The 23,985-nt window shown below is 42.2% G+C and overlaps 1 protein-coding gene across 2 annotated transcripts in view; it reads left to right on the top strand.

Annotated features, from left to right (window-relative positions):
- The first annotated feature begins 2,582 nt into the window (after positions 1-2,582).
- AHCYL1 (adenosylhomocysteinase like 1) overlaps positions 2,583-23,985 on the top strand; it is a 50,868-nt gene continuing 29,465 nt past the window's right edge. Inside the window, exon 1 of one of the 2 annotated variants that reach the window (XM_060201923.1) lies at positions 2,583-3,016. In XM_060201923.1, the coding sequence (XP_060057906.1) occupies positions 2,897-3,016 (120 nt within the window). In that variant the 5' untranslated portion in view covers positions 2,583-2,896. The remainder of the gene's footprint in view (positions 3,017-23,985) is intronic. The other variant, XM_007529354.3, reaches the window with a different exon arrangement.

The raw sequence follows: 23,985 nt of genomic DNA, 5'->3' as shown, positions 1-23,985 counted from the left end.
AATCAGTGCTGCAGTTCTCTCTCTTTCTCTCTCACTCTCTGTCTCCTTTTTCCTATCAATTTATACCTCTATAAAGAAAAAGGAGGGGGGATCTGGGCAGTAGCACATCAGGTTAAGCGCACATAGTACAAAGTGCAAGGACCAGCTCCCCACCTGCAGGGGCTTTGCTTCACAAGTGGTGAGGCAGGTCTGAAGGTGTTTATCTTTTTCTCCCCCTCTCTATCTTCCCTTCCCCTCTCAACTTCTCTCTTTCCTATCCAAAAAAAAAAAAAAATTGAAAAAATAGCCACAGGAGCAGAGGATTCATAGTGTAAGCACTGAGCCCCAGCCATAACCCTAGAGGCAAAAGAGAGGGAGGGAGAGAGAGAGAGAGAGGCAAAGAGAGAGAAAGGGCTGCCAGAAACAGTAGATTCATCATGCAGGCACCAAACTTCAGCAATAACCCTGGTGGTAATAAAAAAAAAAAAAAAGAATAAATGTTAGGAAAATAAATCAAATTGGAAGACAGACACACCTATGCTTCTGCTCCCACCCCCTTTAAATAAGCTACCCTAAACCCCATGCTGTCTTATTCAAGGAATGTGTTTTTACCTCTGTTCCAGCTGCCTCTGGCTCTGCCCTTTGAGCAAGCTTCTCTGACCCCTGGACTCTGATAACACTTTGGACAAACCCTCAGGAGGAAAACTACTTCAGGCCATAAGTCCAAAGAGAAATAGGTGGGAAGGTGTGGCTCCTAACACTAGCAGAGAGATGTGGTGTAAGTTGCCAACCTGGCACCCGTATGCATAAATCTGCTATTTTGGATCCCCTACTCTCTATCCTTTCTGCTACTGGACCACCCAAGGAGAACAGAGTCAGGGGAACAGGGGTTGAAAGAGTGGGCAGATAAAGAGTTTAAATAGTTAAAGGCCAGCATCTACAGCTTCGTCCAGGCATTTGCCTGACACACTTCAAACACTGGGCCTCATGGGACTACATAGCTGGAACATAGGCTTCTGACCAAGTCTTCTGGGGCCCCGTAGTCAAAGTATGTCACACTCTCCCTGAGCTTGAGCACAAACCAGTGGGAGAAATGCCATTTCCAACAACTCCTTTCTTAAAAGAGTTAACTGTTGGAAACCTGACGAGTTTCTGGCTCCAAAGGGGCAGTTTTGGTGGGGAATTCAGGTAAAGGACACTGGACAGATATGAATTACTCAGCACTACAGTGCTGAGTCTGGCTTCCCAGAGTCCATGCAAGAGGAAAGGGCAAGGCGAGAGAAGGGAAGGAAGTAACAGAAGGAAGCTAGATTAGTTGACAATGCGCTAGGGAGCTTTGTGGAGTGATCTGGCCACTGAGAAACCCTGGGTGATGAGAAAGCCAAAATAACTTGGAGAGAACATTTCAGAAATGTGATTTTAAATTGTTTTCTGGATGATGTCATCTCTCCCCTGTGGCCCAAAAACCTTCATTAAAAGTTCTGCTACATGTTACAGCATTCTTTTTGAGGTTGTTTTGGAATAGGGGTGGGGGTTAAAAGAAGGTGCTGCATTCCATATTTGAATTGACATCAGGAACAACAAGAAAAACAGCTACAAGACCAGAATCATGAATAAAACTTCAAATGAAACAGAAAACTAGCAACCAGAGATAATCATGACAATCTACTCCCCACTCCCCCTACCACTTGAGACCCTAGTAATTCTCTGAAATCCTGAGAGGGGCACTGAACTTTCGAAGGAACAAAGGAGTTCCAGCCAATGTCACTTGAATTTCAAAGGGCAAGCCTTATCAGCTGACACTAGGTTACAAACAGATTTTAACTTTTCCAGCTGCACTAAACTTCACTGACACTAGAATGCTACTAAAAGATACCTTCCTTATCCAGAGTCTTAGTATAGGGGCAGCCAGCAAAAAGCCTGTGAGTGAATGAGTGGTTTATGCCCTGGGAATTGGCAGAGTCCAGAGCTGGGGATTGGGATAGGGGGATAGCAAAAAAAAAAAAAAAAAGTCATTTTTCAGGCCACTCCATCCTGCTCTTTACACTCCTGACTCATTAGCCAGTCCCAAAGGCCAGATAGCACAAAATCTATGGCTTTAGAGTTCTGAAAATAGGCAAAGCCCAGTGGATTTGGTGGAGGCGGAGGTCACGCAGGGTCTTGCTGAAACCACAGTGCTGCGTCTGCTCTGCCCACCCTGCTGGTGCCAGAGCAGCAAACTGCCCCTTGGGAAGAGGGTGGCTTCTCTGGGCCACAGGGCCTGGGGCGGGGACAGCCAGCCAGGGGCTGTCTCGGGCCAGATGTTTCCTAGAATTGGCTGTAGGGCGCCCAAGAATCCCCCCTATGCCTTTCTGGGGCCTCGCTGACCAGAGGCCTGGCTGGACTCTCTTGAACCTCCAGTGACACGAGGCATCTTTTCAGGAAACGGGCACCGCTCACAGGGCTAATAGCGCCACCTGGTGCTGTAAAGGGCCGCTTTTCAGTGCCCTCTGAGTCTCATCCGCGAGTCGACCAGAGGAAGCGGTACGGCGTGGTGACGTCATGACAAAGCGCCCTTTCTCCCCGCCTCTTTCCTTTCGCTCGGAGCTGCCAGTACTTGACGTGGCGTCGCCGCCCTCTACCCTGACTCTGCGTGCGTGTGTGCGTGCGTCGGAGGTGGTGGCGCGGGCCGGTGCGAGCTCCGCTAAACTGGTTCTGCTGTCGTGGTCGCCGCCGTAGCTGGCCGGCTGCCTGTGACTGCTGAGTGGACCAGGAGCCAGCCGAGCACCTCAGCTCCCGGAGTGGCCGGGCGCGGGGCCTGTCGTGGGGCGCGCGATCGCGAGCCGGAGGGCGCCGCGGCGGACGAGCGAGCGGGCCGGCGCCCGTGTGGGCAGGAGGCGGGGGCGGCGGGTGAGCCGCGGGCCGGGCCGGCCGGGGGATGTCGATGCCTGACGCGATGCCGCTGCCCGGTGTCGGGGAGGAGCGGAAGCAGGCCAAGGAGATCGAGGACGGCGAGAAGTACTCCTTCATGGCCACGGTCACCAAGGCTCCTAAGAAGGTGCGGGGGCTCCGGGTGGAGGCGTGGGGGCCCCGGACGGGGTCTCGAGGACGCGGCACGAGCGAGCCCGGGACTGGCGGTCCGAGGTGCCCGGGAGCGATCGGGCGGCGTGCGGGCTGCGTGGGAGCCGCCCCGGGCCGCCAGGGCCGCCCCTGGCCTCACTTTCCTTTGTCCCTCGGTCCTCCGCCTCCGGGTATCTTTTCGAAACCCGGCTGGGCCCGGCCTTAAACCTGCCGGCTGAGTTTTCCTGGAAGAAGGGAGGGGGAGAAACAGATCTGTTGACCCCGTGAGCACCCCAAGAGGAGGGGCGTTGTGTACAGAAAATCCCCCCACGAGGTGAGCGAGTAAATCTGGCAGCGCTTTGGGCAGATCTTGGTGAGCTGTACGTTAATCCCACAACTGCGAGTTGGCTTGGAGGCTGGAGGAAAATGTAGGTGGAAGCAACGAGGGCAGCCTGCGATTGAACAGGAAACTGTTTTCCCTTTTCACGGACGTCCAGTTGCTTCAACCTCTGTAAGAAACTATCATTTAGAATTTGGTGGCGGCAGACACTGCCATGGATACTGGCTGATTGCAGTCCTGCCAACAGATCACTTTAGGTATCTCTTGAGAAAACGAACTGGGGTGGGTTGGAGGGGTGGGTGGCAAGCAGCGATTGCTCATTCTTTGCTGCACTTAGGAGGCAGAACAAGTTTCAGTCTATTGTGCTGTGGGTTGAGCACAAAGGACAGCCTTCTAATTCTCTTGTAGGAGATTAGATGGTAACCTTTAGAAGTTGTCTAACCAGCTCTTGAGTGGTGGAATCGGGGTCCCTAATGGTTTCTGAGCGTTTGCTGCCAACCATTTCTTGACTTTCTACATACTTGGCACCCAGTTCACAGTGAACAATCCCTTCATAGAGGTGACCTTTCTGATACCGGTGAAAATCTGGATAAATACCTCCCTCCCGTTTTAAGAGTCTTTTCCAAGACTGTCCTTACTTGCTGTGTTTGATGGGGTACAGTGTTTGTATAAGCAGAGCAAGGAAATAGTTTCAGTCATTGAGGTTCCTACATCCAAACTTGTTATGGTGTCATAATAGAAAGATGTTGCTGTTTTTTTTTTAATGGAAATTAATCAGCCACTCTAGAAATCTAATGCAGGATTGAAAAAGATAGGTTGCCATTGTGTATTGTTCAACACATTATGTATGTGTTCAAAATAGTGGTTTTCACATCAAATTAAGATCTGGTAAAAAAATTAAAAAAGGTCTTACCAACAGAATGCCTTGGAAGATGTTGGAGAAGCTCCCTATTTTTTTTCTTTTTTTAATATTTTATTTTTGAGAGAGATGGAGAGAAAAAAACACCAGAGCACTGCTCAGTTCTGGCTTATGTTAGTGCGGGGGGATTGAACCTGGGACTTCAGAGCCTCAGACATGGGAGTCTCTTTGCATAACCATTATGCTTTTACCCCCACTAAGATCCCTTTTTATAAAGAGTCTGATTAACTTTGTTTACTGCTCTCAAGTTCAACTGACAGCTTGGCTGGAGCAGTAACCCTTTGTAATATACACTATCTGGCAGCACATCTACAGCCCTTACAAGCAGAATTCCTAAGGGTGGTACCCATGATGAGACAGTGGAAAGAATAGAAATGCCCTGGTGCCTAATGCTTTCAGCGCTTCGTCTTTCCATTAGCCTATCTTTTACCCAGTTGCTTCAGGAATTGCCCTTTTTTTTTTTTTTTTTAAGTGCAACTTTTGGTAAATAAGGCAGTTTTATTGCAGATTGTAAGCTCCATAAAGGCAGGAACTCCTGTTCACTGTTGTGGTCACTGTGCTTAACTTTATTCCTCCCATACAGTACATACTCAAATATTAACTGCCCACTTGCATAACTGGTTGTTGAGATTCGTTATGACTGCCTACAAGGGATAAATAGCTCTTTTCCTCCTTTCTTCCCGGGAGGAATATTGCTAATGTGTATTATTGTCAGGCCAAGTGCTAATGATTTTAGAGACTCATATTCCATTAACTGAAAGAAGCAGTCTCTGCCAGGCATGTGGGAAGACCCTGTTGTAAATTTCCATTTGCAAATGTACCCCCGTGCTTCTTATTGTTAGCATTTACACAACACTTTCTATTAGGTGCCTCATGATGACTAATTATCCTTCCCCCAGTCATGATAAAAGGCATTTATTTAGTTAATGAGCTGGGAGGACTAGTCAAGGTCACACAGCAAGTCCTAAGTGATCCTTTTTTCCTCCAGAATTTAAGCTGAATTGGACATTATGACTTAGGTCACTTTTGTACCTCTGCCATGTGTTATATGTATGGGGAAAGTAAAAGGGGGGGAAGTGTACCTTGGTGTGTACGGAATGTGTGAGAAAAAGGCCTCTCCAGATGGTGTCCTTCACCTTAATAATTCCATCATGGCTCTAAACCAAGTAATCTTAGGCTCGTTCCAAGTCTTGAAGTCCCTCAGGAAATGATGTTTCTGGTGCCAGTCAGAAACTATAGGTTACTTCAGGGTGACCTTGATGGCCCTTAGATCAGATTGCAGGGTAACTGGTGAAATTGTATTTACATTCATTGGACAGAAGTGGATGTCCATCCAGCATAAGCTTAAGATACCTAGATTCTTAAACTGTAAGCATTGCCTTCTCAGTTTCATATGCCCCAGAGTCTACCACAGTGCTGTTGTAAGTAATCAGCCTTGTTGGTTTGATTCAAAGCTTTATCTGGTTATCTAAGACAATTAAACAGGTAACACCTTTGGCAAGTATGCTACTATGTCTATTTCTTCATCTGCCAAATAATAAGTGTTTTTTGTTTGGAAAGGGGTGTGATGGGCACACATCTGGAACTAAGATAGTAAAAGTGATCTTTAAATAGAAGCCTACTCGGCTTTGTAGACTAGTCTTACACTGATAGTACTACTCTTAGCACCACTTCTTTTTTTTTTTTTGCCTCCAGGGTTATCACTGGGGCTCAGTGCCTGCACTACGAATCCACTGCTCCTGAAAGCCATTTTTCCCCATTTGGTTGCACTTTTGTAGTTGTTATTGTTGTCATAGCTATTGTTGTTGGATAGGACAGAGAGGAATCAAGAGAGATGGGGAAGACAGAGAGGAGGAGAGAATGATAGACACCTGCAGACCTGCTTCACCGCTTGTGAAGCAACTCCCCTGCAAGTGGTCAAACTGAGGGCTCAAACCCAGATTTATACCCCAGCCCTTGCGCTTTGTGCCATGTGCTCTTAACCGCTGCGCTACTGCCCAGCTCCCTTAGCACCAGCTGTTTTTAGTGAGCATTTGAGGTGACTTCTGATACAGGACTCATGCACCATAAATGGGAAGTCAAAGTACAGAAAGCGGAAAAAATATATATATTAGTTCTGAGAATGAAGACAGTTGATGAAGTGGATTATCAAATACGGCTTTAAGCTTCATAGTAGCCAGAGGATAAAGAGAACCATTACATTCTCATTAGCAGACAACCTAAATAGTACATACCAGTTCCTCAAGAAGACAAATTTTGCTGACATCAAGTTCCAGAGGAAGTTTTGTGGGACAGCATTGATAGCTTTATTACAATTCATGTGGTAAGGCTGGTTCACAGTTGTTACTAGTGATTTCTGATAGTATTATCAGGAAAGTCTGAGTGAGGAAAGGAGTCCTCCTTGAGTTGTAAGAGTAGTGCTCATTGTGCCACAACTCAAGAGGACCCTTGTTTAGTGTTGGCATTTATCCGGTGAACCAAGTAAATAAGCCAGCTAGTTACCCAAAATCTCTGAGTATTTATCTCTTTTTCTGCTACTTGTGCAGCATAGGTAATAGTTGTCCTTGAGCCTTTAGAAATTGACATTGTGTCAAGTTGACTTGTTTTTCAAAGACTAAATGCCTTTCTGCATTTACAATCTGCAATACAAACTCTCCTTTTGTTAACAACAGTTGTGCTTAAAAAAAGTAAAGGCGGGATCAGGCGGTAGCGCCCATGGTTAAGCACACATGGTGTGAAATGCAAGGACTGAGGTAGGATCCCGGTTCTAGCCCCTGGCTCCTCGCCTGCAGGGGAGTCACTTCACAAGTGGTGAAGCAGGTCTGCAGTTATCTTTCTCTTCCCCCCTTCTGTCTTCCCCTCCTCTCTTGATTTCTCTCTGTCCTATCAAACAACAAGGACAGCCATAACAACAACAGACAATAAAATTGAGGGCAATAAAAGGCTTGGAAGATTCAGCTTGTTCATGAAATCTCCGAGGATAAATGTTTTTCTGGAAGACCTAACAGAACTTTCATGATGCTCTACACTTCGTAACATTTGGTGGGATTCTCCTGCAGAATACGTTAGGCATTTTACCTAGGATCTGTGCAGTCAGACCTTTATAAGCAGCACAGTAGATATGTTCTTATAACATATAAGAACCAATTGCTTATAGGATAATCTTTTTTTTTTTTTGCCTCCAGGATTATTGCTGGGGCTCAGTGCATGTACTACGAATCCACTGCTCCCAGAGGCTATTTTTTCCCTTTTGTTGCCCTTGTTTATCGTTGTTATTATTATTGCTGTCATTGTTGGATAGGACAGAGAGAAATGAAGAGAGGAGGGGAAGAGAGACACCTACAGACCTGCTTCACTGCTTGTGAAGCAACCCCCCTGCAGGTGGGGGGCTGGGGCTCAAACTGGGATCCCTGCTCCGGTCCTTGCCCTTCACACCATGTGCGCTTAACCCACTGTGCTACTGCCCGACCCCGTATACAATATTTTTTACTTGTAAATACGCCATACATAGCACTGGAACTTAGGAAGCATATAAAGTAGAACTGCACTGAGTACTGCTTGGATGATAACCTGATAGGCATTTTCCCCTTATCAGGTTATCTTATAACTAGTTCTTTGAGTCATTTTATAGAATTTACAAGAGTACTTGGATTCACTGAGGAGAGCTTTGTTAGGTTGACTTTCTCTATCTTTGTGTAGACATATAAAGATCCTGTCTTAAAATTTCTCCATAGCAATTTATTGTCTTGGGAGTCGGGTGATTAAGCACATGTGGCGCAAAGTACAAGGACTGGCATAAGGGTCCCCGTTCAAGCCCCGGCTCCCCATCTACAGGGGCGTCGTTTCACAGGCGGTGAAGCAGGTCTGCAGGTGTCTATCTTTCTCTCCCCCTCTCTCTTCCCCTTCTCTCTCCATTTCTCTCTGTCCTGTGTAACAACGACACATCAATAACAACAACAATAACTACAGCAACAATTAAAAAAACTGGCAACTAAAGGGTAAATAAATATAAAAAAATTAATTTATTGTCTTTTTTTCTTATGTGACTTTGTTTAGTTAAACACTAACTGACTTTAACCTATAACAGAGCTTTATGCTTCATTGTTGGAATAGTTATAACCATTTATCTCTTGCTTTATTAAGAGGCTATCATTTGGATTCAAAGTGTGTTCACATAAATATGATGTTCTTGTAAAGTTAGTTGTTTTAATCTGTAAACACTTAAATGGGGGTGATTATTTAGAGAAACTGGCCAGCAAAGGAAAGTCATTTATACTTGTTTCTCAGGTTTTGAATATTGAACATTAAAATTTCATTTAAAAGATCACTTTTTAATCTACGTCAGTTTTTTATTTACTTATTTTATTTTTATTTATTTATTATTGCATAGAAACAAATTGAGAAGGGAGGAAAAGGCAGAGATGGGAAGAGACAAAAGACATCTACAGCCCGGCTTCACCACTTATGAAGCTTACCCCCCTGCAGGTGGGGACCAGAGGCTTGAACCTGGGTCCTTGTGCACTGTAATGTGTATACTTATCCAGGTGTGCCACCTCCTGGCCCCAAAAGATCACTCTTATACTGAAGACATCATATTGAGTTGGGTCGTAAGCATTAAGACCAACACATTGCATTGCATAGGTCAGATTTTTTTTTTCCCACCTGAAATCTGTTAGTTCATACTTAAACATAGATTAGCACAGTTTTTCTGACTCCTACCAACACTCTGTCCGGTATATAATATGGCAAGTAGTCAAAACTTCATATAGAATTATAGTCACCTGTCTTCTGATTCCATGTTTCCTTCCCTTTGACTCATTCCAGTAGTTTGTTTACTTCCCCACTGTTGTTTGGCAGTTACTTAAGACCTCTTACAGAGTCAGAAGTACCTTTGGTCTCTTACTATTTGAATGCTGTGACAACTGAATGAATGATTTAACCTGTCTGAGCCTCCATTTTCTTACTAGTAAAATGGGAAGTGGTGGTAATATTAGAAGATTGTTGAAGGGATTAACATTTAGTAAGTATGAATTTTGTACTTACTCCTTTATAACTATAATGATAATATACCCTGGGTTTTATATGAGATTTCAAGATACTCTTAAATAGCCAAAACAGATGGGGTTATTTTGGGGTTTTTTTGTTTGTTTGCTTGTTTTTTACCAGAGCACTGCTCAGCTCTGGCTTATGTTGGTGTAGGGGATTGAACCTGGGGCTTTGGAGCCTCAGGCATGAGTCTGTTTGCATAACCATTATGCTATCTACCCCTGTCAAAACAGAGATGTTTATACTAGAATATCTTCATCAGGGGAAAAAGTTTCCTTAGCAAAATGTTACTTTCTGTACAGCTCACATCTACTGAATCCTGAAATATTTGTTGATTTTATAGGAGGTGCATGTATCACAGGAGAGCTTAGAGCTCCAACTGGATCCCAACTGATTGTTCAAACTGGAATCCCTGAGTTACAAGAAACTATTCCAGAGACATTTCTGAGTTATGTGTTTATCTTTCTATGTAGTCACCTTCAGATTCCAGCTCTGTGTGCTTCAGCTTCCTCCCCTAGGTACTATTTCTCTTTTGTTCTAAATAGCCTGTTTCTCATTACGTCTAACTTGCTTTTCTCTAGCAGCAGAGTATGGTCTTTGCTCTAGCAATGACAGAATGAGAGTGAAACACCCGTGCTTTTGTTGACACTCAGACTAGTTTCATTTTTGTTCTTATCTCTTCAATTTTTCCAAAGGATTCAGTTTTGTGCCTTAATTTTAGAATGTATATAAGGATTGGTACTTAATCATTACTATCCAAAAATAACACAAGTAAAATAGTTGTTGTGTGTGTGTGTGTGTGTGTGTGTGTGTGTGTGTGTGTGTGTGTGTGTGTGTTACGGTAAAAGTTTAGGATCTGGAATGTTGGGGTAGGTCAGTCAGTCAGCCCAGCCCTGCTTTCTTGCATGAAAGCCCCAGTGCCTCAGCCAACATGCTTTGATGCTTGACCTGTAGAACTTAATGGGCTTGAAACGTGCTCTGGTAGCCCAAACCAGTTTACTTTTTTAAATGGACACCCTGTACTCAGTTGTGTACTTGAAACTAAGCTTAAACTGGAAGGACACAAGACTGTTCCATGCTTTTCTAGAACCTGTCTCAAGCTTAGCTTTTACAACCTAAAGACTGGCCCTGCTAGAGTAAGCCTTGTTGTTTATATAATTTTCTCCTCTTTCAAACATACTCGTGTGTGTGTGTGTGTGTGTGTGTGTGTGTGTGTGTGTGTGTGTGTATACACATACAGTGGAATCATCGGGCTCCCACTGAACCTATGTGCTCACGATATCAAGGAAAATGTCAGTGTGCTGACCAGCAACAGTGCACAGCTCTGTGAGCTTGTTGTTGAATAGGTAAGTGGCAGAATAAAAGGGTTGAGAGCCTAAAGGAAATGAATTTATTCATGTTCCCTTCATTTTGGCCTCCTGAATGAAACAGCTTAAGCTACTATATTTTCAGCAATATCAAGATTTAGAACATTTCTATTTTTGATAAATGGCTCCAACTCTTCTAGTTAACATTAATTGCATTGAGATAATTTTTGGGGATACAGCTTCCAGTTGGCAGTAGAAATAATGTTATCCCTTTTCCCCAGAATTAGATTAACTTCTGGTCAAAGGTTTAGAACTGTGACTAGTTCCATAGTGAAGTGGTCATAAGACTCTGAAATTTTAAAAGAAGCCATCAGAAAAGTTAGACGGGGGAGTCCGGCAGTAGCACAGCAGGTTAAGTGCAGGTGGCACAAAGCACAAGGACCAGCGTAAGGATCCCAGTTCAAGCCCCCAGCTACCCACCTGCAGGGGAGTCGATTCACAGGCAGTAAAGTAGGTCTGTGGGTGTCTTTCTCTCCCCCTCTCTGTCTTCCCCTCCTCTCTCCATTTCTCTCTGTCTTATCCAAAAATGACAACATTAATAACTACAACAATAAAACAACAAGGGTAAATTCAAGGAAACAAGGAAGTTTCTGGGAGCTTAAAATGTATAAACATTTTTAGGAGATGTATGAAATTCATAATGGTTCCTGGACTAATAAGAACCCTTGTTTAGAAGAGTAGTCGTTTAAGCCAGACTGGGACTTAAGTATTTTTTCTTTTACAGATCAAAAACTGCTGAGATGAAATTTTCAGTTTGTAGATTGTCCTTCGAATAGAGCTGAGGTTACTGGTGTGCTTTGCCACTCCCCTCTTTGGGATGCTCCCCAAAGTCCCAAGAGACTCGTCATCAACACCTTGAGGGTTCAACTCAGGAACAAAGTACACTGAAACCAGCATTTCAGCAACTTTGGGCTAAATAAGTTTGATTTCAGTATGTCTCAGACTATTTTTTAGGACTGATTTGATACCTTCTTCATTTGATAGATTCTTTGGACCAGACATACTTAGGGCAAGAATCATAGCTAACGTGTACATGTTATGTATTATCTACCAACTGTCAATAATTGTTTATTGAGTAAAATATGAGATGATCTTGATCTTTTGTAAGAGAAAGTGAGTTGGACTCACTTTATGGCTTTGTCTTACTTTACGCTTTAATTGACCAGGTTGTTTTTTAACTTAGATCCTTACTATCAGGATGATAATGAAATGCTGAGAACTGCAGGTAAGAAATTGATGGGGGGGGATGGGGCAGTAGCACAGCAAGTTAAGTACACATGGTACAAAACGCAAGGACCGGTGTTAAGGATCCCGGTTTGAGCCCCTGCTCCCCACCTACAGGGGAGTCACTTCACAAGTGGTGTAGCAGGTCTGCAGGTGTCTGTCTCTCCCCCTCTGTCTTCCTCTCCTTTCTCCATTTCTGTCTGTCCTATCCAACAACAACAATAGCAATAGCAATAACAACAATAAACAAGTGCAACAAAAGGGAAAAAATAGCCTCCAAGAATAGTGGATTTGTCCAGCAATTAACCCTGGAGGCAAAAAAAAAAATGATGGGAACTTTTAGAAGCTTAGTAAATCCCCTTATAATGCCAGGCCAGGAATAGATAATGGAGAAGACTGTTAACCCACTAGCATGAAACCATAGGAGGTAGACTAGAATATCCTCATACTTATCTAATGTAGAAGGTAACTTAAATTCCCCATTTCATTTTTTTTAACTTTCTTTTTTTAAATTTTTACTTATTTTCCCTTTTGTTGCCCTTGTTTTTGTTGTTGTGGTGGTGGTGGTGGTGGTTATTATTGTCACTGTTGTTACATAGGACAGAGAGAAATGGAGAGAGGAGGGGAAGACGGGAGAAAAAGATAGACATCTGCAGACTTGCTTCACCGCCAGTGAAGCGACTCCCCTGCAGGTGGGGAGCTGGGGGCTGGAACCAGGATCCTTACACTGGGCCTTGTGCTTTGCGTCACGTGCACTTAGCCCGCTGAGCTACCACCCAACTCCCAAATTCCCCATTTTATAAGCCCTTAGAACACTGCCTACAGTTGAAGCTGGTATTCTGGTTCACACATATTCTTGAGTTAAGGAACAGAGGCTTACTCTTTTTTTTTTTAATTGGTATTAATGATTTATAGTAAATACCACTTTTGATAGATCTGTAAAATTTCTCAGTTTTCTGCAAAATAGTCTCAACCCGAGCTTAGGTCTTCCTCCACCATTATGCACCAGGACCTGAACTCCCCACCCCCACTCCCACTAGTGTCCTTTACTTTGGTGCAATACACCAAACTCATCCAGGTTCTACCTTGTGTTTCCCCTTTCTGTTCTTATTTCTTATGTTCATGATCCCATATTCATCCCATATTCATCCTTCCCTTTCTGGTTTATCTCACTTAGCATGTTTCCTTCAAGTTCCATCTAAGATGAGGTAAAGAAAGTGATCTCCCGATCAGGTGATGGCGCTGTTGGTTAGATGGACATGTTAAAATGTGCAAGGGCCTGGGTTCAAGCCCCTGGTCCCCACCTACAGGGTGGGAGCTTCACAAGTGGTGAAGCAGTGTTGAAGGTGTCTCTCTGTCTCCCTATCTACCCTTCCCCTCTCAGTTTCTCTCTGTCACTAACAATAAATACAATTAAAAAAATTTTTAAGTGATCTCAACATTCTTTTTTTTTTGCTTATTTTTTCTTCCCTTTTTTGTTGCCCTTGTTTATCATTGTTGTTGCTTTTATTATTGTTGTTATTGTTGTTGGATAGGACAGAGAGAAATCGAGAGAGGAGGGGGGGATAAAGATAAGACACCTGCAGACCTGCTGCATTGCTTGTGAAGCGACACCCTGCAGGTGGGGAGCCGGGGGCTCGAACCAGGATCCTTGCACCAGTTCTGGCACTTTGCACCACGTGTGCTTAACCTGGTGTGCTACCACCTGGCCCCCCTCTTTTTTTTTTTGCCTCCAAGGTTATTGTTGGTGGTTGAAAAGAGTTAACCTACAAAACCAAACAAATTGTTAACCAATCATGGACCTAAAGGCTGGAATAGTGCAGGTGGAGAGTTGGGGGGGGGGGGCGTCCTCCATTTTGTAGATAGCTAGTAAGCATGTTTTAGTTATATTCCAAAGGGCCTGTGGCTATACTAGTTTTTTTTTTTTCTTTTTCATTTTTCCCCTGAGCCTGAAATCTGATATGCAGGTGGATCCAAGTTATTGTCTGGGGATATAATGTCATGGCTGGAAAAAAGGACCAGAAAGCTGGATCAGGGAAGAGAATCCACTGCTCCTGGAGGCTATTTTTCCCATTTTGTTGCTCTTGTTTTCATTCTTATTATTGTTGTCATTGCTGTTGTTGTTGGATAGGACAGAGAGAAATCAAGAGAGATGGGGAGACATAGAAGGGGAAAGACAGACACCTTTGTAGACCTGCTTCACCGCCTGTGAAGCAGCCTCCCTGCAGGTGGGGAGCCGGGGACCTGAACCAGGATCCTTAAGCCAATCGATTATGGTGCTTCGTGCCATGTGCGCTTAACCTGCTGCACTACCACCCGACCCCGTCTCTATCTCAACATTCTTTTTTTTTTTAACTTTTTTTATATTTATTTATTTATTTTCCCTTTTGTTGCCCTTGTTGCTTTTATTGTTGTTGTTATTGATGTCATCGTTGTTAGATAATACAGAGAAATGGAGAGAGGAGGGGAAGACAGGGGGGAGAGAAAGACACCTAAAAACCTGCTTTACCGCCTGTGAAGCGACTCCCCTGCAGGTGGGGAGCCAGGGGCTCAAACCAGGATCCTTAGGCCAGTCCTTGCGCTTCACACCAAGTGTGCTTAACCCACTCCGCTACCGCCAGACTCCCTCCATCTCAACTTTCTTAATAGCTGAGTATACTTTTGTGTATTCATATGCCACAATTTTCTTTTTTTTTTTCATTTCTTTATTGGAGGATTAATGGTTTACAGTCAACAGTAAAATACAATAGTTTATACATGTGTAACATTCCTCAGTTTTCCACATAACAATTCAGTCCCCACTAGGTCCTCTTCCATCATCATGTTCCAGGACCTAAACCCTTCCCCCCACCCCAAAGTTTTTCAGTTTGGTGCAATTCACCAAACCCAGTCCAAGTTCTGCTTTGTGTTTTCCTGTGTCTTCATATTTTTCAACTTCTGTCTAGGAGTGATATCATTCCATATTCTTTCTTCTCTTTCTGGCTGACCTCACTTAACATGATTTGTTCAAGCTCCATCCAAGATGAGGTGAAGCAGAATTCACTTTTTTTTTTTTGCCAAAGTATTTTTTTTTTAATAATTTATTTCTTTATTGGGGAATTAATGTTTTACATTCAACAGTAAATACAATAGTTTGTACATGCATAACATTCCCCAGATTCCCATTTAACAGTACAACCCCTACTATGTCATTCATCATCTTTCATGGACCTGTATTCTCCCCACCCACCCACCCCACAGTCTTTTACTTTGGTGCAATACGCCAATTCCATTTCAGGTTCTACTTGTGTTTTCTTTTCTAATCTTGTTTTTCAACTTCGGGCTGAGAGTGAGATCATCCCATATTCATCCTTCAGTTTCTGACTTATTTCACTCAACATGAATTTTTCAAGGTCCATCCAAGATCGGCTGAAAACAGTGAAGTCACCATTTTTTACAGCTGAGTAGTATTCCACTGTGTATATATACCACAACTTGTTCAGCCACTCATCTGTTGTTGGACACCTGGGTTGCTTCCAGGTTTTGGCTATTACAAATTGTGCTGCCAAGAACATATGTGTATACAGATCTTTTTGGATGGATGTGTTGGGTTCCTTAGGATATATCCCCAGGAGAAGAATTGCAGGGTCATAGGGTAGGTCCATTTATAGCCTTCTGAGAGTTCTCCAGACTGTTCTCCACAGAGGTTGGACCAATTGACATTCCCACCAACAGTGCAGGAGGGTTCCTTTGACCCCACACCCTCTCCAGCATTTGCTGCTGTTAACCTTTTCTGATATATGACATTCTCACAGGAGTGAAGTGATATCTCATTGTTGTCTTGATTTGCATTTCTCTGACAATCAGAGACTTGGAGTATTTCTTCATGTGTTTCTCGGCCTTTTGGATCTCTTCTGTGGTGAATATTCTGTCCATGTCCTCCCCCCATTTTTGGATGGGGTTATTTGTTGTCTTGTTGTTGAGTCTGGCAAGCTCTTTATATATGTTGGTTATTAAACTCTTATCTGATGTATGGCATGTAGAGATCTTCTCCCATTCTGTGAGGGGTCTCTTGCTTTGGGTAGTGGTTTCTTTTGCTGTGAAGAAGCTTTTTAATTTGATGTAGTCCCATAGGTTTATACTTGCCTTAGTCTTCTTTGTAATTGGATTCGTTTCATTGAAAATGTCTAAAATTTATGCGGAAAAGAGTTCTGCCAATATTTTCTTCTAAGTATTTGATAGTTTGTGATCTAACATCCAAGTCCTTGATCCACTTGGAATTTACTTTTGTATTCAGTGAAATAAAGTAATTCAGTTTCATTCTTCTGCATGTTTCAACCCATTGTTTCCAACACCATTTGTTGAAGAGACTCTGCTTTCCCCATGTAATAGTGTGGGCCCCTTTGTCAAAGATTAGATGTCCATAGGTGTGGGGCCTCATTTCTGGGCTCTCAGTTCTATTCCACTGGTCAGTGTGTCTGTTCATGTTCTAGTACCAAGCAGTTTTGATGACAATGGCACTATAATACAGTTTGAGATCTGGGAGTGTGATGCCTCCAGCTTTGTTCTTTTTTTCTCAAGATTGTTTTGGCAATTCTAGGTCTTTTCTGGTTCCAGATAAACGTTTGTAGCATTTTTTCTATTCTCCTAAAAAATGTGCTTGGGATCTTGATGAGGATAGCATTAAATTTGTAGATGGCTCTGGGTAATATATTCATTTTGATGATGTTAATTCTTCCAACCCATGAACATGGAATATCTTTCCACTTCTTTGTGTCTTTTTCAATTTTTTTGAGTAGTGACTCATAATTTTCAGTACACAAGTCTTTCACTTCTTTGGCTAGGTTTACTCCTAGATATTTTATTGTTTTTGTTGCTATAGTAAAAGGAACTGATTTCTGGATTTCGGTTTCTTCTAACTTAGTGTTTGCATAGAGGAATGCCACTGACTTTTGAATGTTAATTTTATAGCCTGACACCTTACTGTATTGCCTGATGATTTCCAAAAGCTTCTTGCTGGATTCCTTAGGTTTTTCCATATATACTATCATGTCATCTGCAAATAAGGAGAGTTTGACTTCTTCTCTTCCTTTAATTCCTTTAATTAATGCCTTTAATTCCTTGCTCCTGCCTGATTGCTATGGCAAGAGCTTCCAACACTATGTTGAATAGTAATGGTGATAGTGGGCAGCCCTGTCTAGTACCTGATCTGAGTGGAAATGCTTCCAGTTTTTCACCATTGAGTATGATGTTGGCTGTAAGTTTGCTATATATAGACTCCACTATCTTGAGGAATTTTCCATCTATTCCCATTTTTTGTAGTGTTTTGATCATAAAGGGATGTTGTATTTTGTCAAAGGCTTTCTCTGCATCTGTTGATATGACCATGTGGTTTTTGGTCTTGCTTTTGTTGATTTGGTGGATCACATTGATTGATTTATGTATATTAAACCAACCTTGCATGCCTGGGATAAACCCCACTTGGTCATGATGAACAATTTTTTTGATATACTGCTGTATCCGGTTGGCTAGAATTTTGTTCAATATTTTCGCATCTATGTTCATCAGAGATATTGGTCTGTAGTTTTCTTTTTTGGTTGTGTCCCTGTCTGCTTTTGGTATCAGGGTGATGTTGGCTTCATAGAAGCTGGCAGGGAGTATTCCAGTGTCTTCAATCTTCTGGAAGATTTTTAAAAGTAGAGGTATTAGTTCTTCTTTGAAGGTTTTGTAGAATTCATTTGTAAAACCATCTGGTCCAGGACTTTTATTTTTGAGGAGATTTTTGATAACTGTTTCAATTTCATTAGCTGTGATGGGCCTGTTCATGTTATCCACTTCCTCTTTACTTAGTTTTGGAAGTTGGTAGGTATCTAGGAAATCATCCATTTCTTCCAGGTTCTCTAGCTTGGTGGCATATAGTTGTTCATAGAAGCCTCGCATGATATGTTGAATTTCTGCGGTGTCTGTTGTGATATCTCCTCTTTCATTTACTATCCGATTTATTTGGGTCTTCTCTCTTTTTTCTTTTGTGAGTCTGGCTAAAGGTTTGTCAATTTTGTTTACTCTTTCGAAGAACCAACATTTACTTTCATTGATCTTTTGTATGGTTTTCCTATTCTCAATGTTATTTATTTCTGCCCTAACTTTAGTGATTTCTGTCCTTCTGGTTGCTTTAGGATTCCTTTGTTGTTGTTCTTCTAGGTCTTTAAGATGTGCAGTCAGGCTGTTTATTTGTGCTTTTTCTTGTTTCCTAATGTGTGCTTGTATAGCTATGATCTTCCCTCTTAGGACATTCTTGTCCTGTCTTGTTTTGGTCCGGGTGGTCTCCTTTGGTATTCCTAGTTGATCCGGGAGAGGAGAGGAGGGGAGGGGAGGGGAGGGGAGAGAAAGCGATCTGCTGCTCATAGCTCCGCCTCCGGAATCGTCGAATCGAATTCACCATTTTTAATGGCTGAGTAGTAGTCCATTGTGTGTGTGTGTGTGCGTGTGTGCGTGTGTGTGTGTGTGTGTGTGTGTGTGTTTGTATACCACAACTTAGCCAGTTATCTTTTGCACAACTTTCTTAGTCACTCATCTGTTGCTGGACACCTAGGTTGCTTCCAGGTTTTGGTTATTACAAATTGTGCTGCTATGAACATAGATATACACAGATCTCTTTAGATGAGTATGTTTGTTTCCTAAGGATATATCCCCAGGAAATGAATTGCCAGGGTAGGTGCATTTCTAGCCTTCTGAGAGTTCTACAGACAGCTTTCCACAGGGGGTGGACCAATTTACATTCCCACCAGCATTCAGGAGGGTTCCTTTACCTCCTCAGCAGAGGCTTACTCTTAATGGTGCTTGAGTTTTGGGGGCCAGTAATAAATTGAACTGTTTCGTTTTGGAATGTGTGTCGGAGGCCTGAAAATAATAAAAATAGTCTTGAGCAAACTTCTGTTTGAAACATCCCATACTGCAGCCCTAACCACCATTCTGAACCAAAAACAGCTTGATGCTCAGAAATTATCTATGTCCTTGTCTTTACCGTTAAGAGTTTGAGTTTTCTGGGAATTGGGCCAGTGCTTGTTCTAACCAGGAACTTGGGCCAGATTAGGGGAAAGGAAATCTTCAGAATTTTGCAACGCTAGAGGCAGGTACAGGTTCTTTGTAGAGATGACAGATGAGTTCTAATACTCTGGTAACTAATTTAGTTTCCTGTTGGTGGCCAGGTGCTAATCGAGTTTTTTTTTTTAATTTTTTTTATTTTTTATTTTTTTTAATCTTTTTTTTAATATATATTTTATTTATTTATTTATTCCCTTTTGTTGCCCTTGTTGTTTTATTGTTGTAGTTATTATTGTTGTTGTCGTTGCTAGATAGGACAGAGAGAAATGGAGAGAGGAGGGGAAGACAGAGAGGAGGAGAGAAAGATAGACACCTGCAGACCTGCTTCACCGCCTGTGAAGCGACTCCCCTGCAGGTGGGGAGCCGGGGTTCGAACCAGGATCCTTATGCCGGTCCTTGTGCTTTGCGCCACCTGCGCTTAACCCGCTGTGCTACAGCCCGACTCCCGCTAATCGAGTTTTAATGCCCAGTTTTAGAGCGCCAGATCTCTTAATAAGCAAGACGTTAAGATTCATAATGTTCCTCTCAGGGTAGCTGCCCAGCTGGCTTTTATACTAGACTAGATAAATTGTGAATGTTAATTACACTGATCAATACAGTGGCCTTGGTAACAGACTTGTAACTGCTGTAGAATCTGTTTACTTCAGGTCTGGAGCAGAAAGAGCAGGCTAGTTGGGAACATGGTGTCCTAATGGTAATAAAATGTATTCTAAGTCCCAGGAAGCCTGTGTACTGGAGGAACTTGACCATTTTGCCAGGGTTTCTCAGAGGGAAACATTAATTGCTATAAGAATGGATTCTTATTTGCCAGTTGAGTAGACTTAGGTTGGCAAAGACTTGGTTTTTAGTGAAGTGGGAATAAAGAATGTTTATAAATTATAAATGTTAGAAGGAAGGGACCCATATATTGGGCTTTTCATTTCTCTATTTCATTTGTAGTAGGGAGTGGAGAGTTGATGAGATTGCTTCTATCTTAGACTCAGGAGGAACCCCTCCTGTTGGGGGAGTAGAGGTTTCAGAACTCCTCTGTACCTTCTTTTTTTACTCCACAGGGAGGGTATTAGCTGAGCACTGGGTATGTTTGGAATGAGATCACCTTGCCAATTTTTATAGAATTTGGACCAAGCAATTGTGGAAAGATAGTCTCTTTCCTTGACTGGCTATTATCATGTTTTTTTTTTTGAGCCATTATGGATCCATCTGATAGACTAATTGGCAGGTGGAGTTGATATCAAAGACCTGTCTTCTGTCTCCTTTGCCTTGTTTTATTTCTGAACAAGACATCTATCTGCTTGTCCCCTGTGTTCCTTAAGCCACTTTTTCAAGAGTCTGGTAAATTCAGTGTACTTGTGTTTGCTTTTTCACTTTCTGCTTAGAATGTCTCATATCATTATCTGGCATCGATGTGACTTACCTAGGGAGTTTTTTTTCCAAATATTCATTACCTGGGCCCTAACCTAGACCGACTTAATCAGAGTGAGGCAGAACTAAAGATACTATGTTACTATATGCACTTTGAAACTGGTTCCCTCATTAAACTTGATGTACAATTTAGAACCACTCTTGGAGATTATCTAGTAAGCCTGGCCAAAATTGTTGTGTAGTCTAATACTGTTAATATTGGGGTGGTAGAGTAGGTATCACCTATCTTGGATGACTGGTCATGAGGGGGGAAAAAATGTCAGTAGAAACAGCCCATACATCCACTTCTTAGGTAAACCATGAGCAGACATCCTGCAGCCTTATCAGCTCAGTGTTGAACACCTACCCTGTGTTCAACAAAACCTGTGCTGGACACTAAAGCTAAATCAATCAACCAAAGATCCTTGTCCTATAGAGCTTATGTTCTTGTGATAGTATTACTTGAGTCATGCAAGTTGAGTATTGTGGTTCTTAACCATTTAAAGTCTGATATTCAGTTTCCGGGAAAATGTACTTAGATATTACAATTTGCATATTAACGGGAGTTAACCTGAAGTCCTGCTATGTACCCTAGACTAAAATCCAATAATGTATGCCTAGAGTTGAAAATGTGAATAGGATGAGGCCAGCCTGTGAACAGTTTCAAACAAATAACTGTTTTATCTGGCTGGGGAGACAGCATAGTGGTTATGCAAAGGACTTTCATGCCTGAGGGTCTGAAGTCCCAGTTTCAACCCTGTACCATCATCATAAGCCAGAGCTGAATAGTGATGTGCGTGCATGCGTGTGTGTTTAAAATAAATAAAACTTGGGAGTTGGGCAGTAGCACTGCGGGTTAAGCGCACATGGCATGAAGCACAAGAACCTGCAGAAGGATCCCGATTCAAGCCCCCGGCTCCCCACTTACAGGGGAGTCCCTTCACAGGCCATGAAGCAGGTCTGCAGGTGTCTTTTTTTTTTTTCCCTCCCCCTCTCTTGTCTTCCCCTCCACTCTCCATTTCTCTCTGTCCTATCCAACAACAACGACATCGGTAACAACAACAATAATAAAATAACATGGGCAACAAAAAGGGAAAATAAATAATTAAATATTTTTAAATTTACTTTAAAAAATAAATAAAACTTAAAAAGAAAGCTTTTTATCTTAGCCACAGTATTTTGTAGTTTCTTCATTTGTACAACCAAGGCAATTTACAAATAACTCAGGGTGTCCCTAGGCATTTTCCTGTAGCATTTCTGACAGTGTGTAATTGCTTTTGGAATGCTTTAAATGATTTGACTTTCCCCATTCCCACATCTAGTTTCTGGTTGGCTAAACTTGGACTCAGTAGATTAAAAATTGGGTAAAACTGTGAGGGTTTCTTTAACATGATCATTATATTGTATATTCTTGAATTAATAGTAAAATTATAATGAGACGACAACGTGGTGAAATTCTGGCTTCAAAATACAATGATAAAAGAAAGCATTTTTGAGGGTGCTGTGGAAATAACCAGAAAGTAAAGATTAGAAAAATGGTGGGGAGCAAAAGATCAGAGTTCATAAAGAGTTGACTATGCTGGTACGCAGGTAGCCAGGAGAACCACTTCCTCTTTAATTGAAAGTGTACAGATCTGAAAACCAGAGCCATCCTCAAACAGTCTGTCACTATTGCTTTACTATCAAATAAAACTCGAGGAAAGGGGGGGGAGCTGATAAGACTTTATTTGTACCAGTAGTAACATGTTTCTGTCCTGGAAAAATTGGCATTTGGTTTAACCTTGCCTTGGGTTTAATAGTGTGTGGCATGTCATATAGAACCATGAAAGACGTTTCATTTGAGGCACTGGGAGAAAGGAAAGGCACTGGCCAAGTTGGCCAGATTGAGAAGTCAAAACGGCAAGCACACAAAGTCCTGTGCCTTGTTTTGTTTTTATTTTGCTTTCTTTCCATAGGCCAAGACTCTTATGGAGTAGCCTTAATAGGAATATTCTTGTTTTTCTGCCTGAGGTCTAAGGGAGGATTTCCCATACTCACTTTGAGAAAATGCTGAACAAGTGCTAGCTAGTTCAAGTTCAAGGTCTAACAGGCTTAATCAGTATATTCTCACAGCCCACTATAGAATGGAGCCACAGGCCCCCCCAGAGGAGCTGAGAGCTCTAGGTGGTTCCAGCTGTGACTAGCTTAAGAAAAAAAATGTGCTGCTGTGAAACTTTCCAACCTGCTGTTAATAAAAGGACTCCTTATTGTTTGCTCAATGATGCATTAGAGCCAGAACAGACTGTATTCTGGGGGAATATAGTCACATCACCAGTTATCTTTATTTTTTATTTTTAAAGAAGCCCTTTAAAATGATCAAAGGAATTTCAGGCCTCTTGAGACTACTGAATCAAAAATCTTCAGTTTTGGGGACTGGGTAGTAGCAAAGAGGGTTAAGTGCATATGGCGCGAAGCACAAGGGCTGGCATAAGGGTCCTGGTTCGAGCCCCTGGCTCCCCACCTGCAGGGGGGTGGGGGGACCGCTTCACAGGTGGTGAAGCAGGTCTGTAGGTGTCTATCTTCCTCTCCCCCTTTTTTGTCTCCACTCCTCTCTCCATTTCTATCTGTCCTATCTAGCAATAACAACAGCAGTAACAACAATAAAAATGACAACAACAAGGGCGAGAGCAAAGGCAACAGAATGGAAAAATGGCCTCCAGGAGCAGTGGATTTGTAGTGCAGGCACTGAGCTCCAGCAATAACCCTGGAGGCAAAAAAATAAAATAAAATAATAAAAATCTTCAGTTTTTGGAAAGAGAGAAAGGAGTACAGAAGGTATGGGAGATAGTGCAGTGGTTATGCAGATACTCTCATGCCTGAGGTTCTGAAATCCCAGGTTCAGTATCACCCACCACCACAACCATAAATAACCCAGAGCTGAATAGTGCTCTGGGGAAGGGATGGTGGTGGTGGAGAAATAGAACACAAGAGTTATTATTCCAGCACAAGTGGTGTGGGGAATAAAACATGAAACCAAAATATTAAAAAAAAAAAAAAAATCCAGTGCTCTGTCTACTTCCTAGACCACTCAGTTACATGTTTTAACTTAAGATCATTTCTTATAAAAATAGTCAGAAAGCCCTTAGTCAGTTTTAACTATATGAAATTGAAAGCCTTCATGCATAAGTAAAGGTGGAATTTCTAAATTGCTTTCAATATCGATAGGAAATTCTAGAGTCATCTTTTTTCATCTTTGAAAAGTGGTCTAGATTAGATTAACCCCATTATACTGAAGATCCCTTTGTAAAAGGTCACTCTCCTCTTTCCCACTCTATTCCCCAAAGACAGTGGAAGCATATACCAGAATGGAAGATTTTGCATTCATAGTGTTTGAGCTCTGCTGTTCTCTCCTTATCCTTTCAAAGATTCAAGAAACAGTTTCCAGCCATTCATTGTCAACTTAAAAAATTACTTTTTTTTTTGCATTATTTCACTTTTCCAAAAATCAGTCTAGATCTTGGAACCAAAAGAATTACTTTGTTCGCCCAAATTCGTAAGTACTCTTTTTTTTTTTTTTTAACCAGAACACTGTTCAGTTCTGGTTTATG

This window comes from Erinaceus europaeus, chromosome 11, assembly GCF_950295315.1.
Source record: "Erinaceus europaeus chromosome 11, mEriEur2.1, whole genome shotgun sequence".
Lineage (NCBI taxonomy): Eukaryota > Metazoa > Chordata > Mammalia > Eulipotyphla > Erinaceidae > Erinaceus > Erinaceus europaeus.
This window is presented reverse-complemented; position numbering and strand designations above follow the sequence as displayed.